Source organism: Balaenoptera ricei, chromosome 1 (assembly GCF_028023285.1).
Source record: "Balaenoptera ricei isolate mBalRic1 chromosome 1, mBalRic1.hap2, whole genome shotgun sequence".
In the NCBI taxonomy this organism is placed as follows: domain Eukaryota; kingdom Metazoa; phylum Chordata; class Mammalia; order Artiodactyla; family Balaenopteridae; genus Balaenoptera; species Balaenoptera ricei.
Window position 1 is genome coordinate 31635390 of NC_082639.1, and position 26263 is coordinate 31661652.

At 40.7% G+C, this 26263-nt stretch overlaps 2 protein-coding genes across 2 annotated transcripts in view; both read right to left on the bottom strand.

Annotated features, from left to right (window-relative positions):
- Positions 1 to 26263, bottom strand: part of RHBDL2 (rhomboid like 2) — a 97996-nt gene that overhangs the window by 59352 nt on the left and 12381 nt on the right. The gene's annotated exons all lie outside the window — the stretch shown is intronic.
- On the bottom strand, positions 12407 to 13965 carry LOC132349059 (bMERB domain-containing protein 1-like; the record flags this gene model as incomplete). The annotated part of the gene is made up of 2 exons (XM_059897179.1): positions 12407 to 12920; positions 13907 to 13965. Coding segments are annotated over 2 exons (573 nt in total), but the record flags the coding sequence as incomplete, so codon positions are not given.

Here is a 26263-nt window from a genome sequence, read left to right on the forward strand (position 1 = left end):
TCTGACCAGGGTGAGAGATTTGCCCATGCGACCAGTGGCTTGGATTCCACCCGCCACAAGTCCGTGTGTGTTGACTTCTAGCTGCCTGCTCAGGGAGCTTGGGCAGTCTGCTCTCTGAGCATCTTTGGCCGGGCTACCCCTCTGCAGCTTGGACTCCTCATACTTGCCTGCCATCCTCTGCTTGGCTTCAGTCCCCAGGGGACAAGTTGCTACCTCCCACTGCCAATGCTTTTGTGTGTGTGTGTGTGTGTGTGTGTTTTCATTTGGGGCCAAAAGTTTGGTGCAACTGTAAGCTTCAATACAAGCATAAAACTCTGGAGTTCCACTTTTTTCACCAAAAAAAAAGAGAACACTTCACTTCTGACACTTCCGGTCATCAAATGTGTGACCACCAAGCAATTTTCTGTGGCACCAGCTGCGTGTCCTACAATTTAACTCAGTTCTGACACTATCGCCCTGAAGAGAGGGTCAGATCCCACAGGTGAAGGGCTCAGTCCCATGAGACTATCCCCACTTCAGATGTCAGCCAGTCCCAAGTAGTGGGTCCCCAGGTTACCCACAACTTCTTTTTTTTTTTTTTAATATATTTATTGGATAATTGCTTTACATTGTTGTGTTAGTTTCTGCTGTACAACAAAGTGAATCAGCTATATGTATACATATGTCCCCATATCCCCTCCCTCTTGCGTCTCCCTCTCACCCTCCCTATCCCACCCCTCTAGGTCATCACTAAGCTTCGAGCTGATCTCCCTGTGCTATGCAGCAGCTTCCCACTAGCCATTCATTTTACATTTTTACCCACATTCCCACATTCCCCTACTAGGGTTTGATTAATTTGCTAGAGTGGATCACAGAACTCAGGGAAACACTTATATTTACCAGTTTGTTAAAAAATATGATAAAGGAGGGGCTTCCCTGGTGGCGCAGTGGTTAGGAATCTGCCTGCCAATGCAGGGGACGTGGGTTTGAGCCCTGGTCTGGGAAGATCCCACATGCCACGGAGCAACTAAGCCTGTGAGCTACAAGTACTGAGCCTGCGTGTCTGGAGCCTGTGCTCTGCAACGTGAGAGGCCCGCGCACGGCGATGAAGAGTGGCCCCCGCTCGCCGCAACTGGAGAAAGCCCTCGCACAGAAACGGAGACCCAACACAGCCAAAAATAAATTAATTAATTAATTAATTTTTAAAAAATATATGATAAAGGATGCAGATGAACAGGCAGGTGAGGACATATAAGACGAGGTCTGGGAGGGTCCCAAGAGCAGGGGCTTCTGTCCCCATGGAGTCAGGGTGCACACTCTCCAGTACATGGATGTACTCACCAACCTGAAAGCTCTCAGAACCCCGTGCTATTGGCATTTTAAAGAGGCTTACTTATGTAGGCATGATCGATTATTAACTCCATTTCCAATCCCTCTACCCTTACTAGAGAAGTGGGGGTGGGGAGGTAGGGCTGAAAATTCCAAGCTTCTAATCATGGCTTCGTCCTTCTGGTGACCAGCCCCCATCCAGGAGCCCACTCAGAGTCACCCCATTAGAAAGAAAGATGCTCTTATCACTTAGGAAATTACAAGGGTTTTAGCAGCTCTGTGCCAGGAACTGGGTGCAGAGACCAATACATATGTTCTATTATCTCACACGCATCATAACACCTACCACAATGTATTTAAAGTACCTGAGTGTGTGTCTTTCTCTTTCCCTGCTAAAGGGCATGCCCTGAGATTATGAGTTCTTCAAGAACAGTAACCTTCACTGTTTCATCTTTGTATCCATGCAATTATGCCCCAAATCTGACACAAAGTATGAAACAATGAAGGTTTGCTGAACTTTCAAACTGGGCAACATAAATGATGTTCCCACCTTTTCCAGGTGAAGACTCCCTCAGCCACTAGCAGGTGTCAGGACATGTCTCTGTGGCTTCTGGCCACCAAGCTACTTGTCTGATCCATAGTGAGTGGTAAAAGTACAGGTGAGTCACTAGACGTATGCAGAGTGACCACCTGGACAGCTCTGAGGCCCTAGTGTGTCAGGCTCTAACAGGAAGCAATTTAAACTAGGCTGCAACAAGTTACTCATTGTATTCTTCCAGATTGCATGGAGCATGTTCCCCAAATGCTGAGTTCTTTCCTCAATGTGTCAGATGAACTGCAAACATAAGCCTCCCAATAAGCTTTCCTTATGGTTTTGTTTTGTTTTGTTTTGTTAAGTTTTTTGGTTTTTTGTTTTTTTGATGTGGACCATTTTTAAAGTCTTTATTGAATTTGTTACAATATTGCTTCTGTTTTACATTTTGGTTTTTTGGCCAGGAGTCATGTGGTGGGATCTTAGCTCCCAGACCAGGGATCAAACCCACACCCTCTGCATTAGAAGGCGAAGTCTTAACCACTGAACTGCCAGGGAAGTCCCTTCCTTCTGGTTTTTAGCATTCTATGTCTAAAGGAAAAATAAGTTGTTAAAAAGATATTTGTTTATGAAAAAAGACATACCATTCACAGAAAACCCAATACAGCAGAACTTAAAAACAAAACAAAACAAATATAAACAAACAAAAACTAGATAAAATGTAAAGAAATCTTTTTTAAGGCATGACTGACCTTGACTGGATGTGAGGAATCCCTAAGAGAAAATAGCAGTAAGCAATTGTGAGAATCGTATTTGCCCCAGTGGCATATACAGATTCCTAGTGATCCAGCATCTGTGTTTTCATGGGTTATGGAGGTAAGGAAGCCTGAGTCTAAGGAGAGCAGAAAGTAAAATCAGAGGATAAGGCTGAGCCTCTCCAATCCCCAAACCACTAATATCCTCGTGGGCAGAGGGTAAACTAAAAACAAAAACCAAAAACAGGGGGTGGTGGGGATGCAGGCCTATCTTAACTTGGATCAGCGTAAAGTAAAAAATAAACAAACAAAAAACTCTCCTGAGAATTCTCTATCCCATACCTCCACTCATATATATTTACCTAGGGACATACTCACTTTAGCTGTGTGACCCAAAACACTCCAAGATGAAAATTTAAAGTGTTTCTGGATTGGTAGGACAGACAGACATCTGGGAGAAGCAAACCCAAACTTCCTCTTGAAGAATATCATTAAATCCAAGCCTCAAACATTTTCCCACAAAGTTTCAACATGACTCACAATTTTTTTAAAAAGTCTCTAACTACACAAAGAAACAAATGCCTACAAGCAGAAGCAACCAACTAGAGAATCATACTCATAAAGATCAGATATACTGCTATTATCAGCTACAAACTGTAATTTTATTATGTTTAATATGTTGAAATAAATTAAAGAGGGAATTAAAAGTACAACCAAGAAAAAGTAAATAGCAATGACAATAAGTCTAGGCAAATAACAAGAGATTCTAAAAATCCTCGATATTTTCCCTTGTTTAATTTCACTAGAGAAATTTAAGAACCCTTGAACTGCCAGAAAACCAACAGCAGGGTAAATGGAAGGATTAATATATGGGGCATGCTGCCTGGCTGAGATCACAGTATTGAAGTTCACCATGCCACAAGTTACAGAGATTGCTGAAGGTTTTAATTTAGAACTGCTGATCTTGGTAAGTTTCTCAGAACTTTTTTGTGAATAAAATATACATAACATAAAATTTACCATTTTAACCATCTTTAAGCGCACATCTCATTGCTTTTTAAGTCTTCTCTTTGTTTTTAAGTTTCACTATTATGACTTTCTATTTATTTACTCTGCTTGTATTCATTTGGATTCCTGATTATGAATTGATATTATTAATCAGTTCTGGAATATTCTTACAATGACCTTTTTGAAGAGCATCTCTCCTCCAGTCTCTGCTATCTCCTTCTGGATGGAACTCTGATTAGATGGACACTGGATCTTCTTACTGTCCACTCTTTGTCTTTAAACTTCTATTTTATATTTTCTCTCTCTTGGTTTCTGTGTTGTATTCTTCGTAACTTCTTCACGCACAGCTTCTAATTCACTAAATCTTTCTTTCATTTTTAATCTGTGATTTAACCCATCCAATGGATTTCTAATGTCAGTTATTACATTTTTTCCTTCTGTACATTTTATTGGATTCCTTTTCAAGTCTGTTTGATTAGTTTTGATAAATTTAATTGAATATTTACATATTAATGATCGTGAGGAGTATGTTAAAATATCTTACTATAATAACACATTTATTAACTTCTCCTTATATCCCTACACTTATTCAAACAACTTAAATAACATAATTAGCAAGCTTGATCTAATGGACTTAAATAGAACACTGTACCAATCATTCCAGGAACACAAAAATATTTATAAAACTTGACTTATATTAAGTAATAAAACAAGTGTCAAGACATTTCAGAGAAATCATATCATACAAATCACATTTTCTTATCACAATATAACTAAGCTAAAGATTAATAACAAAAAATCGACTTAAATGAAATATCTAGAAAAGGAAAATTCATAGAGACAAAAAATAGAATAGAGGTTACCAGGGGTGGGACTGAGGGGTGGGGAAGACATGGAGTTATTGCTTAATGGTTATAGAGCTTCTGTTTGGGGTGATGAAAAAGTTTTGGAAATAGATAGTGGTGATGGTTGTACAACATCGTGAATATAATCAATGCCACTGAATTGTACATTTAAAAATGCTTCAAATGGCAAATTTCATGTTATGTATATTTTACCAGAATAAAACATTTAAGAAAAACCCTAAAAAGATAAATAAAAACAAAACAAAAAATATATCTGGAAATTTAAAATACATATTTCCAAATGACCAATGGTCAAAAAGAAATCATCAGGGAAATTAGAAAATAATTCACAATATTGTAAATTGACTATACTTCAATAAAAAATAAATTAAAGAAAAAAGAATACACTTAAAACCAAACTATTACAGGCCAAAATTTTTGGCATGCAGCAAAAGTAGTACTTATAGAGAAATAATATATTTAAATAGTGCATTAAAGATCTATTGCTATATAAATGATTACCCCAAAACTTAGTGATTTAGTTTTAGCAACAGACATTTATTATCTCTTATACTTTCTGTGGGATAGAAATTCAAGAGCATCTTGGTTGGACGGTCCTGGCTCAGAAACTCTAATGAGGTGGCAGTAATCCGAAGGCTTGACTGGGGCTAGAGGATGCACTTTAAGGTGCCTCACTCATATTGTCGGCAAGTTGGTACAGGCTGTTAGCAGGAAGCCTTCATTCCTCTCCTTGTGGACCCCTGCACAGGTCTCCTTGAGTTCATACAACATGGTGGCTGACTTACCCCAAAGCAAACAATCCAATGTACTTAGGTGGAAGCCACAGTGCCCTTTATCATCTAGCCTCAAAGTCACACATCATCACTTCTACCATCATAGAAACCAGCCCTGATTCACTGAGGGAGGAAACTACTCAGGGGTGTGAATATTAAGTGGTAATGACCCTTGAGGGCCATCTTAGGGGCCCACTACTACAAATAGTGAAATATTAAAAGCATTTTTTCTTTAGAATCAGAAATAAGACAAGAATGCCCATCATCACCATTTCTACTCAATATTATGCTGGAGGTGATAGACTGTACATTAAAAAAAGAAAAAGGGGAATTCCCTGGTGGTCCAGTAGTTAGGACCCAGTGCTTTCACTTCTGGTCCCGGGTTCAATCCCTGGTTGGGGAACTAAGATCCCGCAAGCTGCATGGCATGGGCAAAAAAAAAGGAAAAGTAAAAAAAGAAAACTTTTTTTTTTTTTGAAGAATTGGAAAGTAAAAAACAAAACAAATTACATGCAGGTAATATGCTTACTTATATAGAAACCTCCCCCCAAAAAAACTACAAGCAATTTATTTGAATTAATAATTTAGGAAATTTATCAGCTTTATGATCAATATTCAAAAGCCAATTCAATTGCTACATACCAGCAATTAACATAATATAAAGACCTTTAAATGATATCATTATAATATTTTAAGAATATATCATTAACTATATTTTTGAAAACTATAAAGTACCTAGGACAAATCTAACAATATTTTCCATAATACTGTTTAGATTTTATATATACACACATATTTATACATACACAGATATCTATATCTATATCTACGGCTGACTCTTGAACAAGGAGGGGGTTAATCAGCATATAACTTAGTCAGCCTTCCTTATCTGTATAAGTGGATCCTGGAAGTTCAAACCTGAATTTTTCACGAGTCAACTATACATTCATATACGTATATATTTTTTAGTTATTTTCATTTATAAAACAACTACATGACATGAATGGACCTAGAGATTGTCATACTGAGCAAAGTAAGTCAGACAGAAAAAGACTAAAATCATATGATATTGCTTATATGTGGAATCTAAAAAAAATGGTACAGGGACTTCCCTGGTGGTCCCGTGGTTAAGAACCACCTTCCAATGCAGGGGATGCAGGTTTGATCCCTGATTGGGGAACTAAGATCCCACATGCCACGGGGGAACTAAGCCCGCACGCTGCAGCTATGGAGCCCATGTGCTCTGAAGCCCGCACGCCACAACTAGAGAGAAGCCCATACACCGCAACTAGAGAAGCCCGCGCGCTGCAAGGAAAGATTCCGCAGGCCGCAACAAAGATCCTGCGTGTCACAGCTAAGACCTGACACAGCCAAATAAATAAATAAATAAATAAATAAATAAAATAATGAAAAAATAGAAGTTTAAAAAAAGGTACAAATGAACCTATTTACAAAACAGAAATAGAGTCACAGATGTAGAAAACAAACTTATGGTTACCAAGTGGGAAGCGGGAGGGCGGGAAGGATAAATTGGGAGATTGGGGTTGACATATACACACTATTATATATAAAATAGATAATTAATAAGAACCTACTGTATAGCACAGGGAACTCTACTCAATACCCTGTAATGACCTGTATGGGAAAAGAATCTAAAAAAGAGTGGATATATGTATATTTATAACTGATTCACATTGCTGTACAGCAGAAACTAGCATGACACCGTAAATCAACTATACTCCAATAAAAATTAATTTTAAAAAATAACTATAAAAATAAGTAGGAAAAAATGAAAAAAATCAAGATAGTGGCCATTCTGATGTAGAGGGAAGAGTTGGGATGGGGGGACAAAACACATTAGCAGCTACAAAGAGACTTTTAATATTACTTCTTATGCTTGGTAAACGTTCTTTTTATTTTTAGTATTTTATCACCATGAACAATTTCACTGTAAACATCTTGTAATGGACTGAATTGTGTCCCTTCCCAAAACTCATATGTTGAAGTCCTAACCCCAATGTGACTTTATTTGTAGATGGGTTATTTAAAGAGGTAATTCAGGTTAAGTGAGGTCATAGGGGTGGGGCCCTAATCCAATGGACTGGTGTCCTTACAAGAAGAAGCAGGGGTGCAGTGCACAAGAAAGGCCATGTGAGGACACAGCTAGAAGGTGGTTGAATACAAGCCAAAGAAAGAGAGGCTTCAGGAGAAACCAAACCTGCCAGCACCTTGATCTTGGACTTCCACCCTCCAGAACTGTGAGAAAATAAATTTCTGTTGTTTAAGTCACCCAGTCTGTGGTATTTCGTTATAGCAGTCCAAGCAAACTAATATACCCATTATTATACATTTGTCTTTATATATGAGTGCTTTTATTTGTATAGAATAGATTTTACAGGGGTTGGATCGATGGTTGCATATTTTTAATTATAGAAGCTGCTGCCAGGTGGCTTTCCAAAAAGAACTTTAAAAATTTACGTTTATGACAGCAATATGTAAGGGTTACTTTTTCCTCAAAACCCTTCCAGTAATAGGTGCTATTGATCTTTTTAATATTTACTGGTCCAATGGGTCTAAAGTAGTATTTCATTGAACTTTAATCATGTCAGTTTGAACATCTTTTCAAATGGCTGTAGGTCATTAAGATTTGCGCCTCTGTGAATTATCTCTTCCTGTCTTTTGCTCATTTTAAGTGGATTATTCTTTTCTTATCAGTTAGTGAGATCTTTATATTATAAATATTAATTCCCTATGCATAAGCCCAAAATTGAAAATATGTATTTTTCTAACCTATTTCTCATCAATTAATCTGTTTACAATTTTTTAAGCATACAAAAGAGCTTAAGGGCTTCCCTGGTGGCGCAGTGGTTAAGAATCCACCTGCCAATGCAGGGGACACATGTTCGAGTCCTGGTCCGGGAAGATCCCATATGCCACGGAGCAGCTAAGCCCTTGTGCCACAACTAATGAGCCTGTGCTCTAGAGCCTGCAAGCCACAACTATTGAGCCCACGTGCCGCAACTACTGAATCCCACATGCCTATAGCCCGTGCTCCGCAACAAGAGAAACCACCACAATGAGAAGCCCGCTCACCACAACGAAGAGTAGCCCCTGCTCGCCACAACTAGAGAAAAGCCCATGCACAGCAACGAAGACCCAATGCAGTCAAAAAACATAAATAAACAAAATAAATAAATTTATTTAAAAAAAAGAGCTTTATTTTTACATGATAAAATATGTCTGGGCTTCCCTGGTGGCACAGTGGTTAAGAATCTGCCTGACAATGCAGAGGACATGGGTTTGAGCCCTGGTCTGGGAAGATCTCACATGCCACGGAGCAAATAAGCCCGTGCACCACAACTACTGAGCCTGCGCTCTAGAGCCCATGAGCCACAACTACTGAGCCCACATACCACAACTACTGAGCCCCTGTGCCACACCTACTGAAGCCCACACGCCTAGAGCCTATGCTCCACAACAAGAGAAGCCACTGCAATGAGAAGTCTGTGCACCTCAGTGAAGAGTAGCCCTTGCTCTCCGCAACTAGAGAAAGCCTGCATGCAGCAACAAAGACCCAATGCAGCCAAAAATAAATAATAAAATGAAAAAATAAATTTAAAAAAATATATGTCTATCTCTTCCTTACAGCTTCTGCATTTCCAGTATTGGCTAGGAAGATCTGCCTCACTCCTAGATTGTTCATAATATCTCCTGTTTTCTTTGCAGGGTTTTATGATTTCATTTTTCTACTGCCATTTTTTTTGCAGTTTGATAAAATTTTAAACTTTTTTGTAATTGAAGTACGATTAATTTACAATGTTCTGTTAGTTTCACCTGTACCGCAAAGTGATTCAGTTTTATATGTATATTTTTTTCTTTTTCAGATTCTTTTCCATTATAGATTATTACAAGAAGAATTTTAAACTTCTATTTATTCTACGTGCTTGAAGCAGACATAATTATCTCTGAAAGTTCTGAATGACAAAATTGACAATGGGGTGTTCTGCTTGAGAAGACTGTATCCCATAGGTCATTTCTCTTTGGCCAGTGTCCCAAGTATATTCCACAGATCCTAGTCTCATTAGATGATCCCGAAAGAAGGGTTTCTTGGTTAATTAAGTGTAGAAAATGTTTCATATTATAAACTGTCCCTTGAAGAGTCACAGGGCATGTCAGCATCATAAGGCTCTAACAAGTCCTGTAACAAACAGACACGTCTGTTCAACTTTGCTTCACCTAGCACTTCCCAAGCTTGTCAGACCTCTTTTCTGTAACATTTCCCATTATGCCTGCTAACATGTTCATCCTCCAAATTAGCAATGCCCTCTAGAAATAGCTTTGGGGACTAAATAGGATATTTCTTGCCAAATTTACTTACAAAATAAATGTACTGTTGTTTAATACATCTTATGGGATAAAGCTGGAGAAGGAGATTTTGTTATATTGTTACAGGTCACATTATGGCTAACTTTCCCCTGATTACCATTCTTCTTCTTCTTTTTTTTTTTAAACAACACAAATTTATTATCTCAGTTTCCACGTGTAAGGAGTCTGGGTACCGGTTAGCTGAGACCTCTGCTCAGTACCTCACAGTGTTGAAGTAGGATACAATCAAGGTGTCAAAGGGGGATACAATCTTATCTGAAGCTCACTAAATGTTGGCAGAGTTCATTCAGTTCCTTATGGTTGTCAGACTGAGGTCCTTGTTTTCTTGCTGTCTGTCAACTGAGGGCCGTTGTCATTATTCTTGAAAATGGAGATTATATTAATTATCTATTGCTATATAACAAACTAACCCCCAAATTTAGTGGCTTACAGAAACAATAAACTACTATATCTTGGAGTGTTTGTGAGTCAGAAATTCAGGAGCAGCTTGGCTGGAACATTCAGGATCTTTCATGATGTTGCAATAAAGATGTCAACTAGGAACTTCCCTGGTGGTCCAGGGGGTAAGACTCCACACTCCCAACGCAGGGAGTCCAGGCCCAATCCCTGGTAGGGGAACTAGATCCTGCACACATGCCGCAACTGAGAAGTCTGCATGCCACAACTAAGACACAGAGCAGCCAAAATATAAATAAATAAATGATGTTAACTAGAGTAATAGTCATCTGGAAGCTTGACTGGGATTATAGGATCTGCTTCCAAGTGGCAAGGTGGTGTCAGCTGTTGGTAGGAGGCCTCAGTTCCACTCCATGTGAGTATCTCCCAGGGCTACATAGTGTCCTCATAAAATAGTGACTGACTTCCTCAAAAGCAAGTTACCAAAGGGACCAAAGCAGAAGAGACAATGTCTTTTATGACCTATTCTCAATAGGTTCATACTATCACTTTGGTAGAATTCTATTGATCTCACAAGTCAGTCTTTATCAAATGTGGGAGGGGACACACAAGGGCATGAATATCACAAGGCCAGGAATGTTGCTAAGAGAGTAAATCTTAAATGTTCTCACCACACACACACAAAAGTAATTATGTGTTATATATTAGTGACATATATGTGTAATTATACATCACTAACATTGTGATAATCGTTTTGCAATATATAGGCATACCATATCATCAAGTTATACCCCTTAAATTTATACAGTGTTATACAATCAGATCTCAATAAAGCTGGGAAAAAATTTAAATAATAAATAAATATCACAAGGCGAGGATTATTGGGCGCCATCTTGGAGGCTGCTACCACAGAGATGCTGAACTATTTTTTTTTTTTTTTAAATATTAATGAAGAGTGTTTAATGTTTACAAAGAGCTTTTAATGATGTAGCAGAACGATAGTGATACTATGATAAGTGGAAAAAGAAAACTGTTATAGAATGGTACAATAGGATGCCAATCATGAAAAAAAATTCATAAAAAAAGACAGAGAGGAAATATGCCAAAATGTCAGAGTGGCTGGAGGAATGATGGGAGTTAAAAAAACAAAAACACTTCTTTATACGTTCTGTACTTTTTAAATGATTAACTATGTACACGGGTTACTTCTATAGTCAAGAAAAAAGTAAAAACTTTAAAAATGCTGTGTACGTGGTTTCCATTTTTATTTTCTCTGATGGATGATTGCACATCAGCAAATCTTGAGTTATGCTAACTACTTAGGCCAGTCACGACACACACACACGTACAGAGAGGTCACATGGGCTGTGCCGGGCTGGCTGTAGCAAATGTACATCAAGTTACACAGGTGGAATTGTTAGGCTGGTTAAAATACACCACCGAATGATGGGACACGGTTGGGTCAGGCCGCTTCTCCTGCCTGCCATTGTTGTTTGCGGAGGTCTGTGTGTTAGGCTGGTGAGTGGCGTCCTGCTGGCACTCCGTCCATCCGGTGGCCCCCGGGGGTGGAGAGTGCCTGGGTCAGCATCTGCTCTGGGTCCCTTCTCATCTGCCCTTGCCTCGAGTTGGAGCTCCCAGCTCTCTGCTACCTCTCCCAAGTACTAGGTGTGCTTCAGCCGGGGCCCCATCCCCACTCTGCTCCACACACCTGGGACAGATGTTGCAAGGGAAGGAAGAGCCAAGAGCGAACGGACACACTCCTGATACAAGCCGTGCCCAGACACAGGAGGGGAGGAAGCGGGAGATGTGACCACGACACCACACACAAGCTCAGTCTTTACAGATGGGCCCTCTGTGTCTCCAGACACGTGGGCTGTGTGGAGCCCTCCAGGGCACAGCCCCTGGGAGAGGACAGATCAGGGGTGGAGCCGTTTGGGGCAGCCTGACAGCAGAACTAGGAGGGTGGATGGGGGATGTGTCCAACATGGTGCTAGACTGTTGAAAAGTCACGACTATACACACCTGGGGATCATGCCCCCTCCCAGTTCATTCGCACAGTGGGTTAGATACAGCTAGATAGAAGTGGAGATATACTTTTTCGAGGGAGGACCTTTCCTGGTGGTTGGATAAACAGTGAGACAGACTCCTGGGTTCGGCATGCTCTGGGGAGGGCCATGCGACAGTGAGGGACTCCCTATTGCTACACTCTGTACAGGGCGGCCGGGCCCGCCCGCCGCACCCACAGCCCCTGGCGGCAGTCATGGGCTTGCCTTCAATCCCTTCCGCCTTGGAGAGCTCTTGGGCCCCGGTGAAATGGGGGCTATGAAGACAAGAGGGTGGGAGGGGGGGTCCCCGTGGCCCCGGGGGCACCCCATGTGGGGGCTACATGATATTGCACTGGGTGGCCCCGCAGCAATCCTTGATGAGCGCCAGCCCCGTCTTGGCTACTGTGGGCTTGCTAGGTGGGGGCTCGGCTTTCTTTTCTGCTCGGGAGCTGGCTGGAGATTTGGTTACTTTGTCTAGAGGTTTTAACTTGATTCTCAAAAAATTGACCATTTCCTTGTCTTCTTCTTGCTCCCTTAGCCGCTCAACCTCTGCATCGTCCACCAGGAAGTCCCTCTTCTGCACCAGTTTGTGGATCTTCTGGATTAGCTCGTCCTCTCTCTGCTTCTGCAACTTGGTTTTTTCTTTTTCTGGGATGGCGACCAAGTTCTGCAGCTCCTGCTTCAAGTCCATGATGTCGTTGCAGAGCTGGATGTCATCCATCATAAACCTGAGCACAGACTCCCGCCGGACCAAGACTTCCCGGAGACGCTGGATTTTCACCATCTCCAGCTCGATCTCCTCTGGCCTCATGGTTGTCTCTGCCATGGAGATGATGTCCAGCTGATCCATGGAGGTTCAAGAAAACATTATTCATAACAGTCATGAAGTGGAAACAATCCAAATATCCATAAATCCATGAATAAAGAAATGGTGCAACGGCATATTCATTGTTCTCATGGCATATTAATCTGAACTATTTTGAAAATAAATGTTTCCCTCTCACCTCAGTCTCTGACATAGTAAACTGGAAATTAATGTGTACATACAACTGAATGAGACTAAAGAATTAAAAAGAGGGATTTCTGTGGTGGTGCAGTGGTTTAGAATCTACCTGTCAATGCAGGGGACACAGGTTTGATCCCTGGTCTGGGAAGATCCCACATGCCGCAGAGCAACTAAGCCCGTGTGCCACAACTACTGAGCCCGAGCTCTAGAGCATGCGAGCCACAACTACTGAAGCCCACACACCTAGAGCCTGTACTCTGCAACAAGAGAAGCCACCGCAATGAGAAGCCCACGCACCGCAATGAAGAGTAGCCCCCACTCACTGCAGCTAGAGAAAGCCCACGCACAGCAACAAAGACCCAACACAACCAAAAAAAAAAAAAAGAATTAAAAAGATTGAGAGCTAATGAAGGTCTGTTGAATTTTCTTGACAAATTACTATTGTTCAAGCATTCCTTGAAGCTCTGTCTTGATTGTACCTTGAAGGGAGGCTCTGCTCTCATTTTCTATTAGCAGATTATTCATAAACAAAATGGGTTCTGTCTATTCTACCTTTGGGCAAATGTGCACCATGTCTTTCAAGTTTGTGGCTGAAGAAATAAAAACTAAAACAAAGCAAAACAAAAAAAATTTTACTAGACTTATGGTATGCAAGTTACATGCAAAACAAAGCACGGTAGAAGTATCCCAGGAAGCCAAAGCAACCTTGAGAAAGAAAAAAAGGAGCTGGAGGAATCAGGCTTCCTGACTTCAGACTATACTACAAAGCTACAGCAATCAAAACAGTATGGTACTGGCACAAAAACAGAAGTATAGATCAATGGAACAGGATAGAAAGCCCAGAGATAAACCCACGCACCTATGGTCACCTTATCTTTGACAAAGGAGGCAAGAATATACAATGGAGAAAAGACAGCCTCTTCAATAGGTGGAGTTGGGAAAACTGGAAAGCTACATGTAAAAGAATGAAATTAGAACATTTCCTAAAACCATACACAAAAATAAACTCAAAATGGATTAAAGACATAAATGTAAGGCCAGACACCATCAAACTCTTAGAGGAAAACATAGGCAGAACACTCTATGACATAAATCACAGCAAGATCCTTTTTGACCCCCCTCCTCGAGAAATGGAAAGAAAAACAAAAATAAACAAATGGGACCTAATGAAACTTCAAAGCTTTTGCACAGCAAAGGAAACCATAAACAAGACGAAAAGAGAACCCTCAGAATGGGAGAAAATATTTGCAAATGAAGCAACTGACAAAGGATTAATCTCCAAAACACAAGCAGCTCATGCAGCTCCATATCAAAAAAACAAACAACCCAATCCAAAAATGGACAGAAGACCTAAATAGACATTTCTCCAAAGAAGACATACAGATTGCCAACAAACACATGAAAAGATGCTCAACATCACTAACCATTAGAGAAATGCAAATCAAAACCACAATGAGATATCACCTCACACAGATCAGAATGGCCATCATCAAAAAATCTATAAACAGTAAATGCTGGAGAGGGGGTGGAGAAAAGGGAACCCTCCTGCACTGTTGGTGGGAATATAAATTGATACAGCCACTATGGAGAACAGTATGGAGGTTCCTTAAAAAACTAAAAATAGAACTACCATATGACCCAGCAATCCCACTACTGGGCACATACCCTGAGAAAACCACAATTCAAAAAGATACATGTACCACAATGTTCACTGCAGCACTATTTACAATTGCCAGGACATGGAAGTAACCTAAATGTCCATCGACAGATGAATGCATAAAGAAGATGTGGCACATATATACAATGGAATATTACTCGGCCATAAAAAGAAACAAAATTGAGTTATTTGTAATGAGGTGGATGGACCTAGAGTCTATCATACAGAGTGAAGAAACTCAGAAAGAGAAAAATAAATACCATATGCTAATGCACATATATGGAATCTAAAAAAACGGTACTGATGAATCTAGTGGCAGGGTAGGAATAAAAACAGAGATGTAGTGAATGGAATTGAGGACACAGGGGGCAGAAGGGGAAGCCTGGACGAAGTGAGAGAGTAGCACTGACATATACACACTACCAAATGTAAAATGGATGGCTAGTGGGAAGCAGCCGCATAGCACAGGGAGATCAGCTCGATGCTTTATGAAGATCTAGGGGGCTGGGACAGGGAGGATGGGAGGGAGGCTCAAGAGGGAGGGGATATGGGGATATATGTATACTTATAGCTGATTCACTTTGTTGTACAACAGAAACTAACACAACATTGTAAAGCAATTATACTCCAATAAAGATACATTTAAAAAAAAAAAAGAAGAAGAAGCTACCCAGGAATTTAAAGCTTATCAGCATCTCAGAGTCCTCAAGCAAATTAAGTCTAATAATCCTTCCTTGTAGGCGATTTTGTGCATGTGTTAAAAAACAAAAACAAAACCAAAAAAAACAACCAAGTGTAGATCAAGGTCAAGTGCAATGATTACTATAAATTTTTTCTGGACGAGACCTGATAATATTTCCCCGTTTAGATCATTTGCTTAACTATTTCAAGGTAAGTAAAGAACTAAGGACAATTTGGTTGCAGAACATTTAGATTACTCTGACTGATGTACTCTGATTCTCACCCACCTATTTACCTTAATTCCACAGATTTTATCTCATCTGAATAAACTTGAAATTTAGTCTGAAAAAGAAGGTTTTCCAGACCATAAGCCTAATTATTTGATGTTTCTTTCATTTAAATGTCATTTAGGTTCCTCCTTAATAATAATCACAAGCACTTACAGAGTACAGATTTTGTGCCAGACACTGTCCTAAGAGTTTTTACATATATGTTTACTCATAAATCCTAAAACATAGAAGATTAAGTGATTCTAGCTGGTGGGTGGCAGAATCCAGATAATCTGGCACCAGATCCTGCTTCTCCTTAGCAAAGTATTGATCAAGGGTTTTCACATCATGTTTTATGTAAGAAGCATTGGTTGCTGTGGTGGATTAAAGACGGCTACAAATTCTTTGTCACTGTTTCCATTGAGAGGTAAAGCTATTTCCTCTCTCCTTGAATTTGGGCTGGCCTTGTAATTTGCTTTGACTAAAAGAATGTGGGGGGATTGATGCTGTTTAACTTTTGATGCAGGGATTACAAGATCTCTAACATCTACTTCTGGTACTTGGAACACTTCTTGGAACCCAGCTGGCATGCTCTCAAGATTGTGGAGAGGCCATGTGAAGGATGACGGAGAAACTCTGGTCAACAGCTCCAATTGTTGAGCTCCCAGTCAACTGCCAGTGAGATGAGGGAGACATCTTCCGATGTTCCAGCCCATTTGAACCTGGCATTAATGAAGCCCCAGCTAATATCATAAAGGAGAGAAGAGCTGTCCAGCTGAGCACAGTCAACTCACAGAATTGTGAGAAATAAATAGCTATGGTGGTTGTTTAAATTCACTAAATTTTAGGAGCATTTGTTATGAAGCAATGGACAATCAAAATAGTTGATGATAATAGAATCCCCCCCACCCCATGAAGTTAAATGGCAACCAGCTAATTTAAGGCTTAAGGAAATTTGGACTTCCCTGCTGTAGCAGTGGTTAAGAATCCGCCTGCCAATGCAGGCAACACGGGTTCGAGCCCTGGTCCGGGAAGATCCCACATGCCGCGGAGTAACTAAGCCCGTGCGCCACAACTACAGAGCCTGCGCTCTAGAGCCCACAAGCCACAACTACTGAGCCCGCGAGCCGCAACTACTGAAGCCTGCGCGCCTAGAGCCTGTGCTCCGCAACAAGAGAAGCCACTGCAATGAGAAGCCCACGCACCACAAGGAAGAGTAGCCCCTGCTCACCGCAAGTAGAGGAAGCACACAGCAATGAAGACCCAAAGCAGCAAAAAAAAAAAAGTCTTAAGGAAATTATATTGCCAGGAAACGAAAACAAAATAAAAACTGAGATCTATTGTGCAATCCCTAAGGCAGTCTCCAGTCCCAAATATTTTACCAGTACAAGGAGTGACACTGAATCGAAACAGCTCCCTGGAGAGGAGTCCTCTCCTATCCCCCTCTCAAGGAGTATTTCTGAAGGATCCTGGACAAGGAAAATCTCTTCATGGTCATAATCCAGGATGACCAAATTCTCTAACCAAGGAATTTACTTACTGGAAGGAAGTGACCTCTACATACAGCTGCACAGGTTGTTCAGTGCACACCTGCTATCATGCGAATGGTACCCTCCAGAGGTGTAAATGTGGTGACCTGGTCAGGAAAATGAGTTAATGAATGAACATCTATGAAATGTGTAGGCCTTACCATATTCTATCAGGGCTTGGAATAAATCTGTATGTTGTATCTTATCCCCCCCCTACTTTTTCTTTTTAATTTTATTTATTTATTTATTTATTTTTGGCTGAGTTGGGTCTTCGTTGCTGTGCGCAGGCTTTCTCTAGTTGCGGTGAGCGGGAGCTACTCTACGTTGTGGTGCGCGGGCTTCTCATTGCGGTGTCTTCTCTTGTTGCGGACCACAGGCTCTAGGCACACGGGCTTCAGTAGTTGTGGCATGTGGGCTCAGTCGTTGTGGCTCGCGGGCTTAGTTGCTCTGCGGCATGTGGGATCTTCCCAGACCAGGGCTCGAATCCGTGTCCCCTGCATTGGCAGGCGGATTCTTTTTTTTTTTTTTTTTTTTTTTTATTTATTTATTTATTTATTTATTTATTTATGACTTTGTTGGGTCTTCGTTTCTGTGCGAGGGCTTTCTCCAGTTGCGGCAAGCGGGGGCCACTCTTCATCGCGGTGCGCGGGTCTCTCACTATCGCGGCCTCCCTTGTTGCGGAGCACAGGCTCCAGACGCGCAGGCTCAGTAATTGTGGCTCACGGGCCTAGCTGCTCCGCGGCATGTGGGATCTTCCCAGACCAGGGCTCGAACCCGTGTCCCCTGCGTTGGCAGGCAGATTCTCAACCACTGCGCCACCAGGGAAGCCTGGCCGGCGGATTCTTAACCACTGTGACACCCATTTTCCCCCTTTTTAAAATGAGAGTTTTAATTGATGACTGTACTAATTTGCCGGGGATGCCATAACAAAGTACTACTGACTGGATGGCTTGAACAGCAAAAGTTTATTTTCTCACAGTTGTGGAGGTTACAGTCCAAGATCAAGGTGTTGGCAGAGTTATTTTTTTCTGAGGTTCTCTCCTTGGCTTATAGATGGCCATCTTCTCCCTGTATTTTCCCTCTGTGTATGTCTGTGTCCAAATTTCCTCTTCTTGTAAGTCCACCAGTCTTATTGAATTAGGGCCCACCCCAATAATGTCTTTAATTACCTCTTTAGACACTATCCAAATAAAGCCACATTCTGAAGTACAGAGGATTAGGTCTTCAACATATGAATTTTTGAAGACTATAATTCAGCCCACAACAAGGTCATGCTGTTTTTCCTGTACTGTTTTATATATGGTATATTGCTTATAGTTAAATGTATCATTTTGGCCGTAAGTTGTAAGATCTGAATCTGATTGAGATTAGACATCACCTAGAGATTCGGTACTCAGAAATGGATTCAATAACTAGGTGTAATTTTGGATGTGAATGTGCTTGAAGTTGTATATGGTTTAATTGCATTGTATTACATACGGAATTTTTGGAAAAGTATGTGTGGGAAGAAAGAGCACGTGTGTGTGCCTATACATATGTGTGTATGTGATCGTCAGGTGGACCATAATAAATACCTGTGGTATTGCACATCTAGCACTTTTCCTTTGTTTTGGACACTAACTCCTCCCTTCTCACAATTCATATGACTCCCATGGGAGATACCATATTTTTACATAATCACATCGCTCCTGGCCACAGTTGATTGGTCTGGGGAGGGCATTTCATTCTAGTCAGGCCAATTAAACTCCTTCTCCAGGATTTTTCAGGCTTGAATTGATAACGTTCATCCTTCTCCAGGGGTGGAAGTTGTACATTGAAAAAATTAGGATCTGCTAGTCACATTCCTGCCATGTAGAGAAAGCCAGTTACCAATGAGAGAAAATGAAGCCAATGTGCTAAAAACAAAGCAAAACAAAACAAAAAAACAGAGACAAAATAGGGAGGGAGTCCTGCAGCCCACCTGTATTCCTAACTCTCCTCTAGGCAACAGATTTGATGAGCCCAAAATATTTTTCCCATTTTGCCTAATATGGTTTGTATTGAGTTTTTCGGGTTTTTTTACAACCAAAAGAATCCTTATCAATACAGTATGTGATGGTCAGTTTTATGTGTCAACTTGACTGGCTAAGGGGTGCCCAGATTAAACATTATTTCTGCATTTGTCTGTAAGAATGGATGGGATTTTCTGTATGAGATTAGCATTTGAATCCGCGGTCTCAGTAAAGTGGTTTGCCTTCCCAAATGTGAATGGGCATCATCCAATCCATTGAGGGCCTGAATAGAGCAACAACATGTAGAAGAAGGAGGAATTCATCCTTTTTTGCTTCCTACTTGCTTGAGTTGGGACATCTCATCTTGTCTTCTCTGGCCCTCAGACTGGGATTTAAACAATCAGCTCCCCCGGTTCTCAGGCCTTTGGACTTGGACTGAATTACGTCACCATCACCGGCTTTCCTGGGTCTCCAGCTTGTAGACAGCAGATTGTGGGACTTCTCAGCCTCCTTAACTCTATGAGCCGATTTGATGTATCTATTCTTCTCCAAAGAAGCCTGACTAATATAAGTAAGATACATGACAGCACAGGTGAATACATGCTATCACTTATTACCATACTTGTGTTAACACAAAGTGTGTTCCTTAAACTGCAAATCTTGCTGGCAAAAGCCCTACCTAAGTGGGAGGATTTGTCTTCTTTATTTGTATCCATCTAGATTCTTAATTTCAAACAACAGAAACGAATTCTGCCTGTTTTAAGCAGAAAAGAAATTTATTAAAAGGATATTAAATAGCTCATAGAATCAGTGGGAGAGCTGAAGAGAAGACTCACATTCTAGGCCACACAATGAGAAACAGCTAATATCAAGGTGCAGAACTGGTCTGGTGATAAGGACACCACTGCCATGGCTACAGAACTCTGGACATGAAGACTGTGCCGATGATACAACCAGTGTTCAGTACTGGACTGACCACTACCTCTGCAGCCACTGCTTTTCCAGGAAGTGATCTTCCTGAAACCAATTTTTCTAGCCAGCTTTGAGGCAGGTGTGTTGGACTGGCAGAGCCTTGTCCACATGCTGATGCTCTAGCTGCAAGGGATGTGGAAAGGAAGTTCCTAGCACTTCAGCTTTTGTAGAGGATGATTGATAGGCCCCATAGATTAGCTTCATAACCGAGAGAATTCCCCAAACGCAGGACAGGGGGTTCCAATGCGGAGGGCCCTAAAGCAGTGTCAAGTGTCCACTACACCCTTAACCTTCAAGACTGCCCCTGTCAGGGACATCAACTTGAGACTGGCCCCATATACCTCGCAGAGACTGCTGCAAACAAGACTCACAAACTGTAATGATCTATGCTTAGAGCTGGTTATTGAATGGGGGTTGATTTAAGTCAGGCACAGCTTTCACCAAGAAAACTGTTATCTCTGCCACATCAGAAAACTGGGGAATTAGAAAGTTGTTGTCCCAACTATTGGTTCTGAGAACCCAACACCTTAGCCAAGATGTGGGGAAGAGGAAGCCACTGCCAGAGTGATGACACCTTAAATCCTCACATGCTGCCTCACTTCTCCCCCACTTAACTCAGTTCCAGATTCAACAAGCCCCTTAGGCATGCATCGGGGAATTTAAAACACATCCAGCTGCAAGGAGGTTTGGAAATGTAGTTCTAGCTTTCCAACTTCTGCCGTATAGGGAGTCAGGGTAGGAGGGGACTGGCACATATGTGGAGATAGCTATCTACCCTCTCTGCCTCAGATACTACCATTCCACCTTTATTCAATCTCTGAATGCTACTTTCTAAAAAAATTAATTTTATGCAAAGATGCTTAATATCACTAATTATTAGACAAATGAAAATCAAAACTACAATGAGGTATCACCTCACACCAGTTGGAATGGCCATCATTAAAAAGTCTACAAATAACAAATGCTGGAGGGAGTGTGGAGAAAAGAGAACCCTCCTACAATGTTGGTGGGAATGTAAATTGGTGCAGCCACTATGGCAAACAGTATGGAGATTCCTTAAAAAAACTAAAAATAGAGTTACCATATGATCCAGCAATCCCACTCCTGGACATATACCCAGACAAAACTATGATTCGAAAAGATACATGCACCCCTATGTTCACAGAAGCACTATTTACAATAGCCAAGTCATGGAAGTAACCTAAATGTCCATTGACAGATGAATGGATAAAGAAGATGTGGTATATATATACAATGGAATATTACTCAGCCATAAAAAAGAATGAAATAATGTCATTTGCAGCTACATAAATGGACCTAGAGATTATCATACTAAGGGAAGTAAGTCAGACAGAGAAAGACAAATATCATCTGATATCCCTTATATGTGGAATCTAAAACAAATGAACTTATTACAACAAAGAAATAGAATTACAGACATAGAAAACAAACTTATGGTTAGCGGGGGTAGGGGGAGATAAATGAGGAGTTTGGGATTAACTTATACACACTACTGTATATAAAATAGGTAAACAATAAGGGCCCACTGTATAGCATAGGGAACTGTACTCAGTATCTTGTAATAACATATAATGGAAAAGAATCTGAAAAAGAACACACACACACACACACACACACACACACACACACACACACACATATAATAGCTGAATTACTTTGCTGTACACCTGAAACTAACACAACATTGTAAATTAACTATACTTCAATTTTTTAAAAATTATTATTTTTAAAAATATTTATTTATTTATTTGGTTGCAGGCGGGCTCCATAGTTGTGGCATGTGAACTCTTAGTTGCGGCATGCATGTGGGATCTAGTTCCCGGACCAGGGATCGAACCTGGGCCCCCTGCATGGGGAGTACGGAGTCTTAACCACTGCACCACCAGGGAAGTCCCTAAAAATTATTCTTAATAGGCAATACATTCACATAGTAAAACAATTCAAACACTGTCAACAGTATGCAATGAAAAGTACCCTCCTCTATCCTCCAATCCTGCAGTTTTCCTCCCAAGAATAATTGACTTCTACCAGTTTCCTGTTTATTGTTCCAAAGATTATCTAAGGGTATGTGAATGTACACCTCTCCCTTTTTGTTTTACGTGTATGGAGTATAAAATACACACTTTTTTTCTAATCTACTTTCTTTAAAATTTTTTAAATTTTAAAATAAATTTATTTATGGCTGCGTTGGGTCTTCGTTGCTGCGCACGGGTTTTCTCTGGTTGCGTCGAGCGGGGGCTGCTCTTCGTTGCAGTGCGCGGGCTTCTCATTGCGGTGGTTTCTCTTGTTGCAGAGCACGGGCTCTAGGCGCGTGGGCTTCAGTAGTTGTGGCTCGTGGGCTCAGTAGTTGTGGCTCACGGGCTCTAGAGCGCAGCCTCAGCAGTTGTGGCGCACGGGTTTAGTTGTTCTGCGGCATGTGGGATCTTCCTGGACCAGGGCTCAAACCTGTATCCCCTGCACTGGCAGGCGGATTTTTAACCACTGCGCCACCAGAGAAGTCCTAATCTACTTTTAATAGCCAGTGAGAGTGAAGAGTCCTGGAGAAGATAAGGACAGTCTGACAATAAAGAGAGCTCCATTTCTTTTTCGCACAGTTTTTGTTTTTTTAAAAAAATCTTTATTTCTTATAAAATATTGCAAAATATTTAAACAATACAAAAAATGAAAACAAAAAAATGAGTGTGTCCCTCAAGCACATTTCCGAAAAACAACTACTCTAATCAGTTTGTGTATCTATCTATCTATCCCTGCGTGTGTATGGTTTTTATAGCTTTGAACTTCTTCCTCTACATTGTTCTAAGTTCTTTGCTGGCCAGAGTGTTGGTTCTGAATTTACCTTACAGCCCTGTAAGCTATTAAGACAATGGCTACAGCTTTAATTAATTCCTTAAATCGTGCGTCTCTACTGAGACTCCTCAAAGCAAACAAACATGCTTGATCTAACTGTGCGCTTGCTGCTCCTTGGTGGCAGACTCTTGATATTCAAGCTCCAATATTCCCTCTCGGATTCTGCCAAACTTCTCTAGGCAATTTCTGCAATTAATTCTGCATGTATTCCCTAATGCAGTGGAATCCTGTTTTTTGTCCTCCCAGACTCCTCCCTCACTTCTGATCACAGACCTGTAACTCCCTGGGACACAGGGATGCGAGCATAACCCAAAACAGGTGAATCAGCATTTTCCCTGGATTTTTCAAAGCAGAGTTGGGAGAAAGATGCTCCTTTCCTTTCTGGTTAAAATACTGTGATTATGTCACTCTGGAACTGTTGGCAGCCACAGATCCACCTTCAAGGTGAAATCGAGTTATCGTCCATAGCAATTCTACTATGTATTAATAAGTTATTTGTTTGTTTGTTTGTTTGTTTGTTTTGGCCATGCCGTGTTGGCAGGTGGGATCTTAGTTCCCCGGACCAGGAATTGAACCTGTGACCCCTGCAGTGGAAGCAAGGAGTCTTAACCACTGGACAGCCAGGGAAATCCCATGTATTAATAAGTTTTTATAACAGCTTGTTTGAGATATAATTCACTTCACAGGGATAAGACCAGCAAATTCTTTAGTATATAACAGGTAATATTTACCCTTTGCCATATTCTTTAGTATATAACAGGTAATATTTACCCTTTGCCAGGTTGAGGGATTAGGGAGTGGATATCTTTGGGGGCCATGGTTTAGCCTACCACATAGCATAATAATGCAATATACCTCATAGAGCTATTGTGAGCATTAACAGAGTAAACATATGTAAAACTTGCATGTAAATATCTCTCAATAAATATTGGCTACTGTTTTTATTATTCATTTCTGAAAGGTACCTTCTTGTTTTTTGGCCTGAGCACCCTTCCTGTTTTGAGGGAATGTCCCATTTATGGTCTCAGTGGGAGGGAGAAGCCCAAACTATATGACAGAAGGTTGAAGGGAGACAGGTATTTTCCTTCTCTCTCCCCTATCAACTGGCCATGGGCCAATAACCAGTAAGATGCTCAAGGCTGGGACACTGGACACTTGTAAAGATTCAATTTGTGATTCTGAAAGCCTGCAGCAATGATATCAAGATTCTGGCAGTAACAAATATCCAGTGGTGGTGTCATGGTCATACTTATCTTAGTTTGGTCAAGCACTATCTGATATGGTGCCCTTATTGGTCAGAACTCTCATTCTAGACCACTTGATAGTGTTCAGATTCTACTCAATATATTCAAAATAGTTACATAATGGTTTTTTTGAGTTCAAATTGTTAATATCTGCAATATGCTGGAAATCCTATTCTTTACGATATTTCATCTGAGTGAAAAAATTTAAATGTCAGCTTAAATATATGCATAGGAATATACAATTTTTCAAAATTTTCTTAGAAGATATGAAAGCAAAACAGTTTGCTCACTGCCCAACTTCTTTCTTTGTTGGAGTCCCATTGCAAATAATGGGAAGAAATGTTGTGGGTTACTGAGGGAAACTTTCGAACTTTATTAATAAGAGCTGTGCTAAGCATTTGAGATACATTACTCAGTTATTTTTGGCAATTGACCTGTAATGTAGGTTCATTATACAGGTGGGCAAATTAATACTCAGAGAAGTTGTGACTGGCCTAGGCTAACACAAGTGGTCAATAACAGAGCTGGGATTTGAAACCACATCTACCAGGTGCCCAGGTCTGTGTCTTAACCACGTCACTCTGCTACATGGCAGAGAGAAGAGAGTCTTCCACTGTCTCCCATCTCTGGGAATGATAATAGCTGCACCAGCAGTGGCCAGCAGCAGGGGCAGTCAGAGCCACACCAACAGAGAGGAGACACAGGATCAGCTCAGGAGGGGATGGTAAGAAGCCCCAAAGCACTGTGGTACCTGTTGCCAAGTTTCTGTAACCCAACAAAGGAAGCCGGAAGGACCTCTGGTAACCTAAGAAAAGTCACCATTCCCATACCACATTGAGAGCTAGGAAGGGGAGCCTCTCCTGTCCTGTCCTGTCTTGGGCGGGGAAGGACTTGGGGGACGACACCGTTGCTACCAGATAATTATTCCACCTTTGTTCCATGGTCCTCTAAACGTTCATGGTATTTAGCGACCTCTCTCTTTTTCTCCCTTTTATTTGTCATCCTCTACCAACTTTCTAGTCACTCCCCCTCAGAAGGAACATAGTATAGTGGCTGATTCATGGACTCTGACCCAGACTTTTTGAATCCTGGCCCTAACTCCTTTTTAGGTGTGCCATCTTGGATGACTTAGGTAATTTCTCCATACCTTAGTTTCCTTTTAAAAATCCTACCATGTAAATTTGCATACTTCTGATCCATGCTTTTTAATAGCTGCATTAAATGTACCATACTTTACTCAATCACTGCTTGAATGATGAATATTCTTTTTAATCTCAGTTTGGCTGTTGCGAACAATGTGGCAATAAACATCTAAGTAGATATATTCCAGTGCTTTTCTTTCTTAGGGTGTCTACCCAGAAGTGGGATTTGTAAAAGAAAAGGTATGTTTTTATTTTTAACAGATGTTGCTGAAATGCTTTCTGGAAAAGACTCTACCAGTTTACAGCAATATATAATAATTCCTCTTTTTCAGCAATTCCACCAGCAATAAATATTTTCTGAATTTTTTAACTTTCACAGTTCGATAAATATAAAGTGATATCTTATTGTTACTTTATTTTGCATTTCTCTGGCTATTAGTGAGACTTAGCACTTCTTATATGCTTCTCGTCCATTCAGACTTGTTCTTCCATGAATTACTTCGTCACGTTCTCTGTCTGTTTTTTCTACAGGGTTATCAGTCCCCTTCTTGTCTGTTTGTAGGTATTCCTCTCGTGTTATAAATATTAACTTTCCATTCTCTCTGTTGAATTTTCCTCCCAGATTTGTTGTCTCTTTTATAAATTCATTTAAAAGGTTTCATTTGGTCAAGTAGTTCTTTTATTTTATAATCTCTGAGTCTGCTACCCTCCTACCTCATACCTAGATTGTACATATGGTCTCCTACATTTTCTTTCTTTTTTAAAACATATTCAAAATAAAAATAGTTGCTTTTATTTTTAAATGTTTTCTTCTTTAAATTATGTAAACATATTC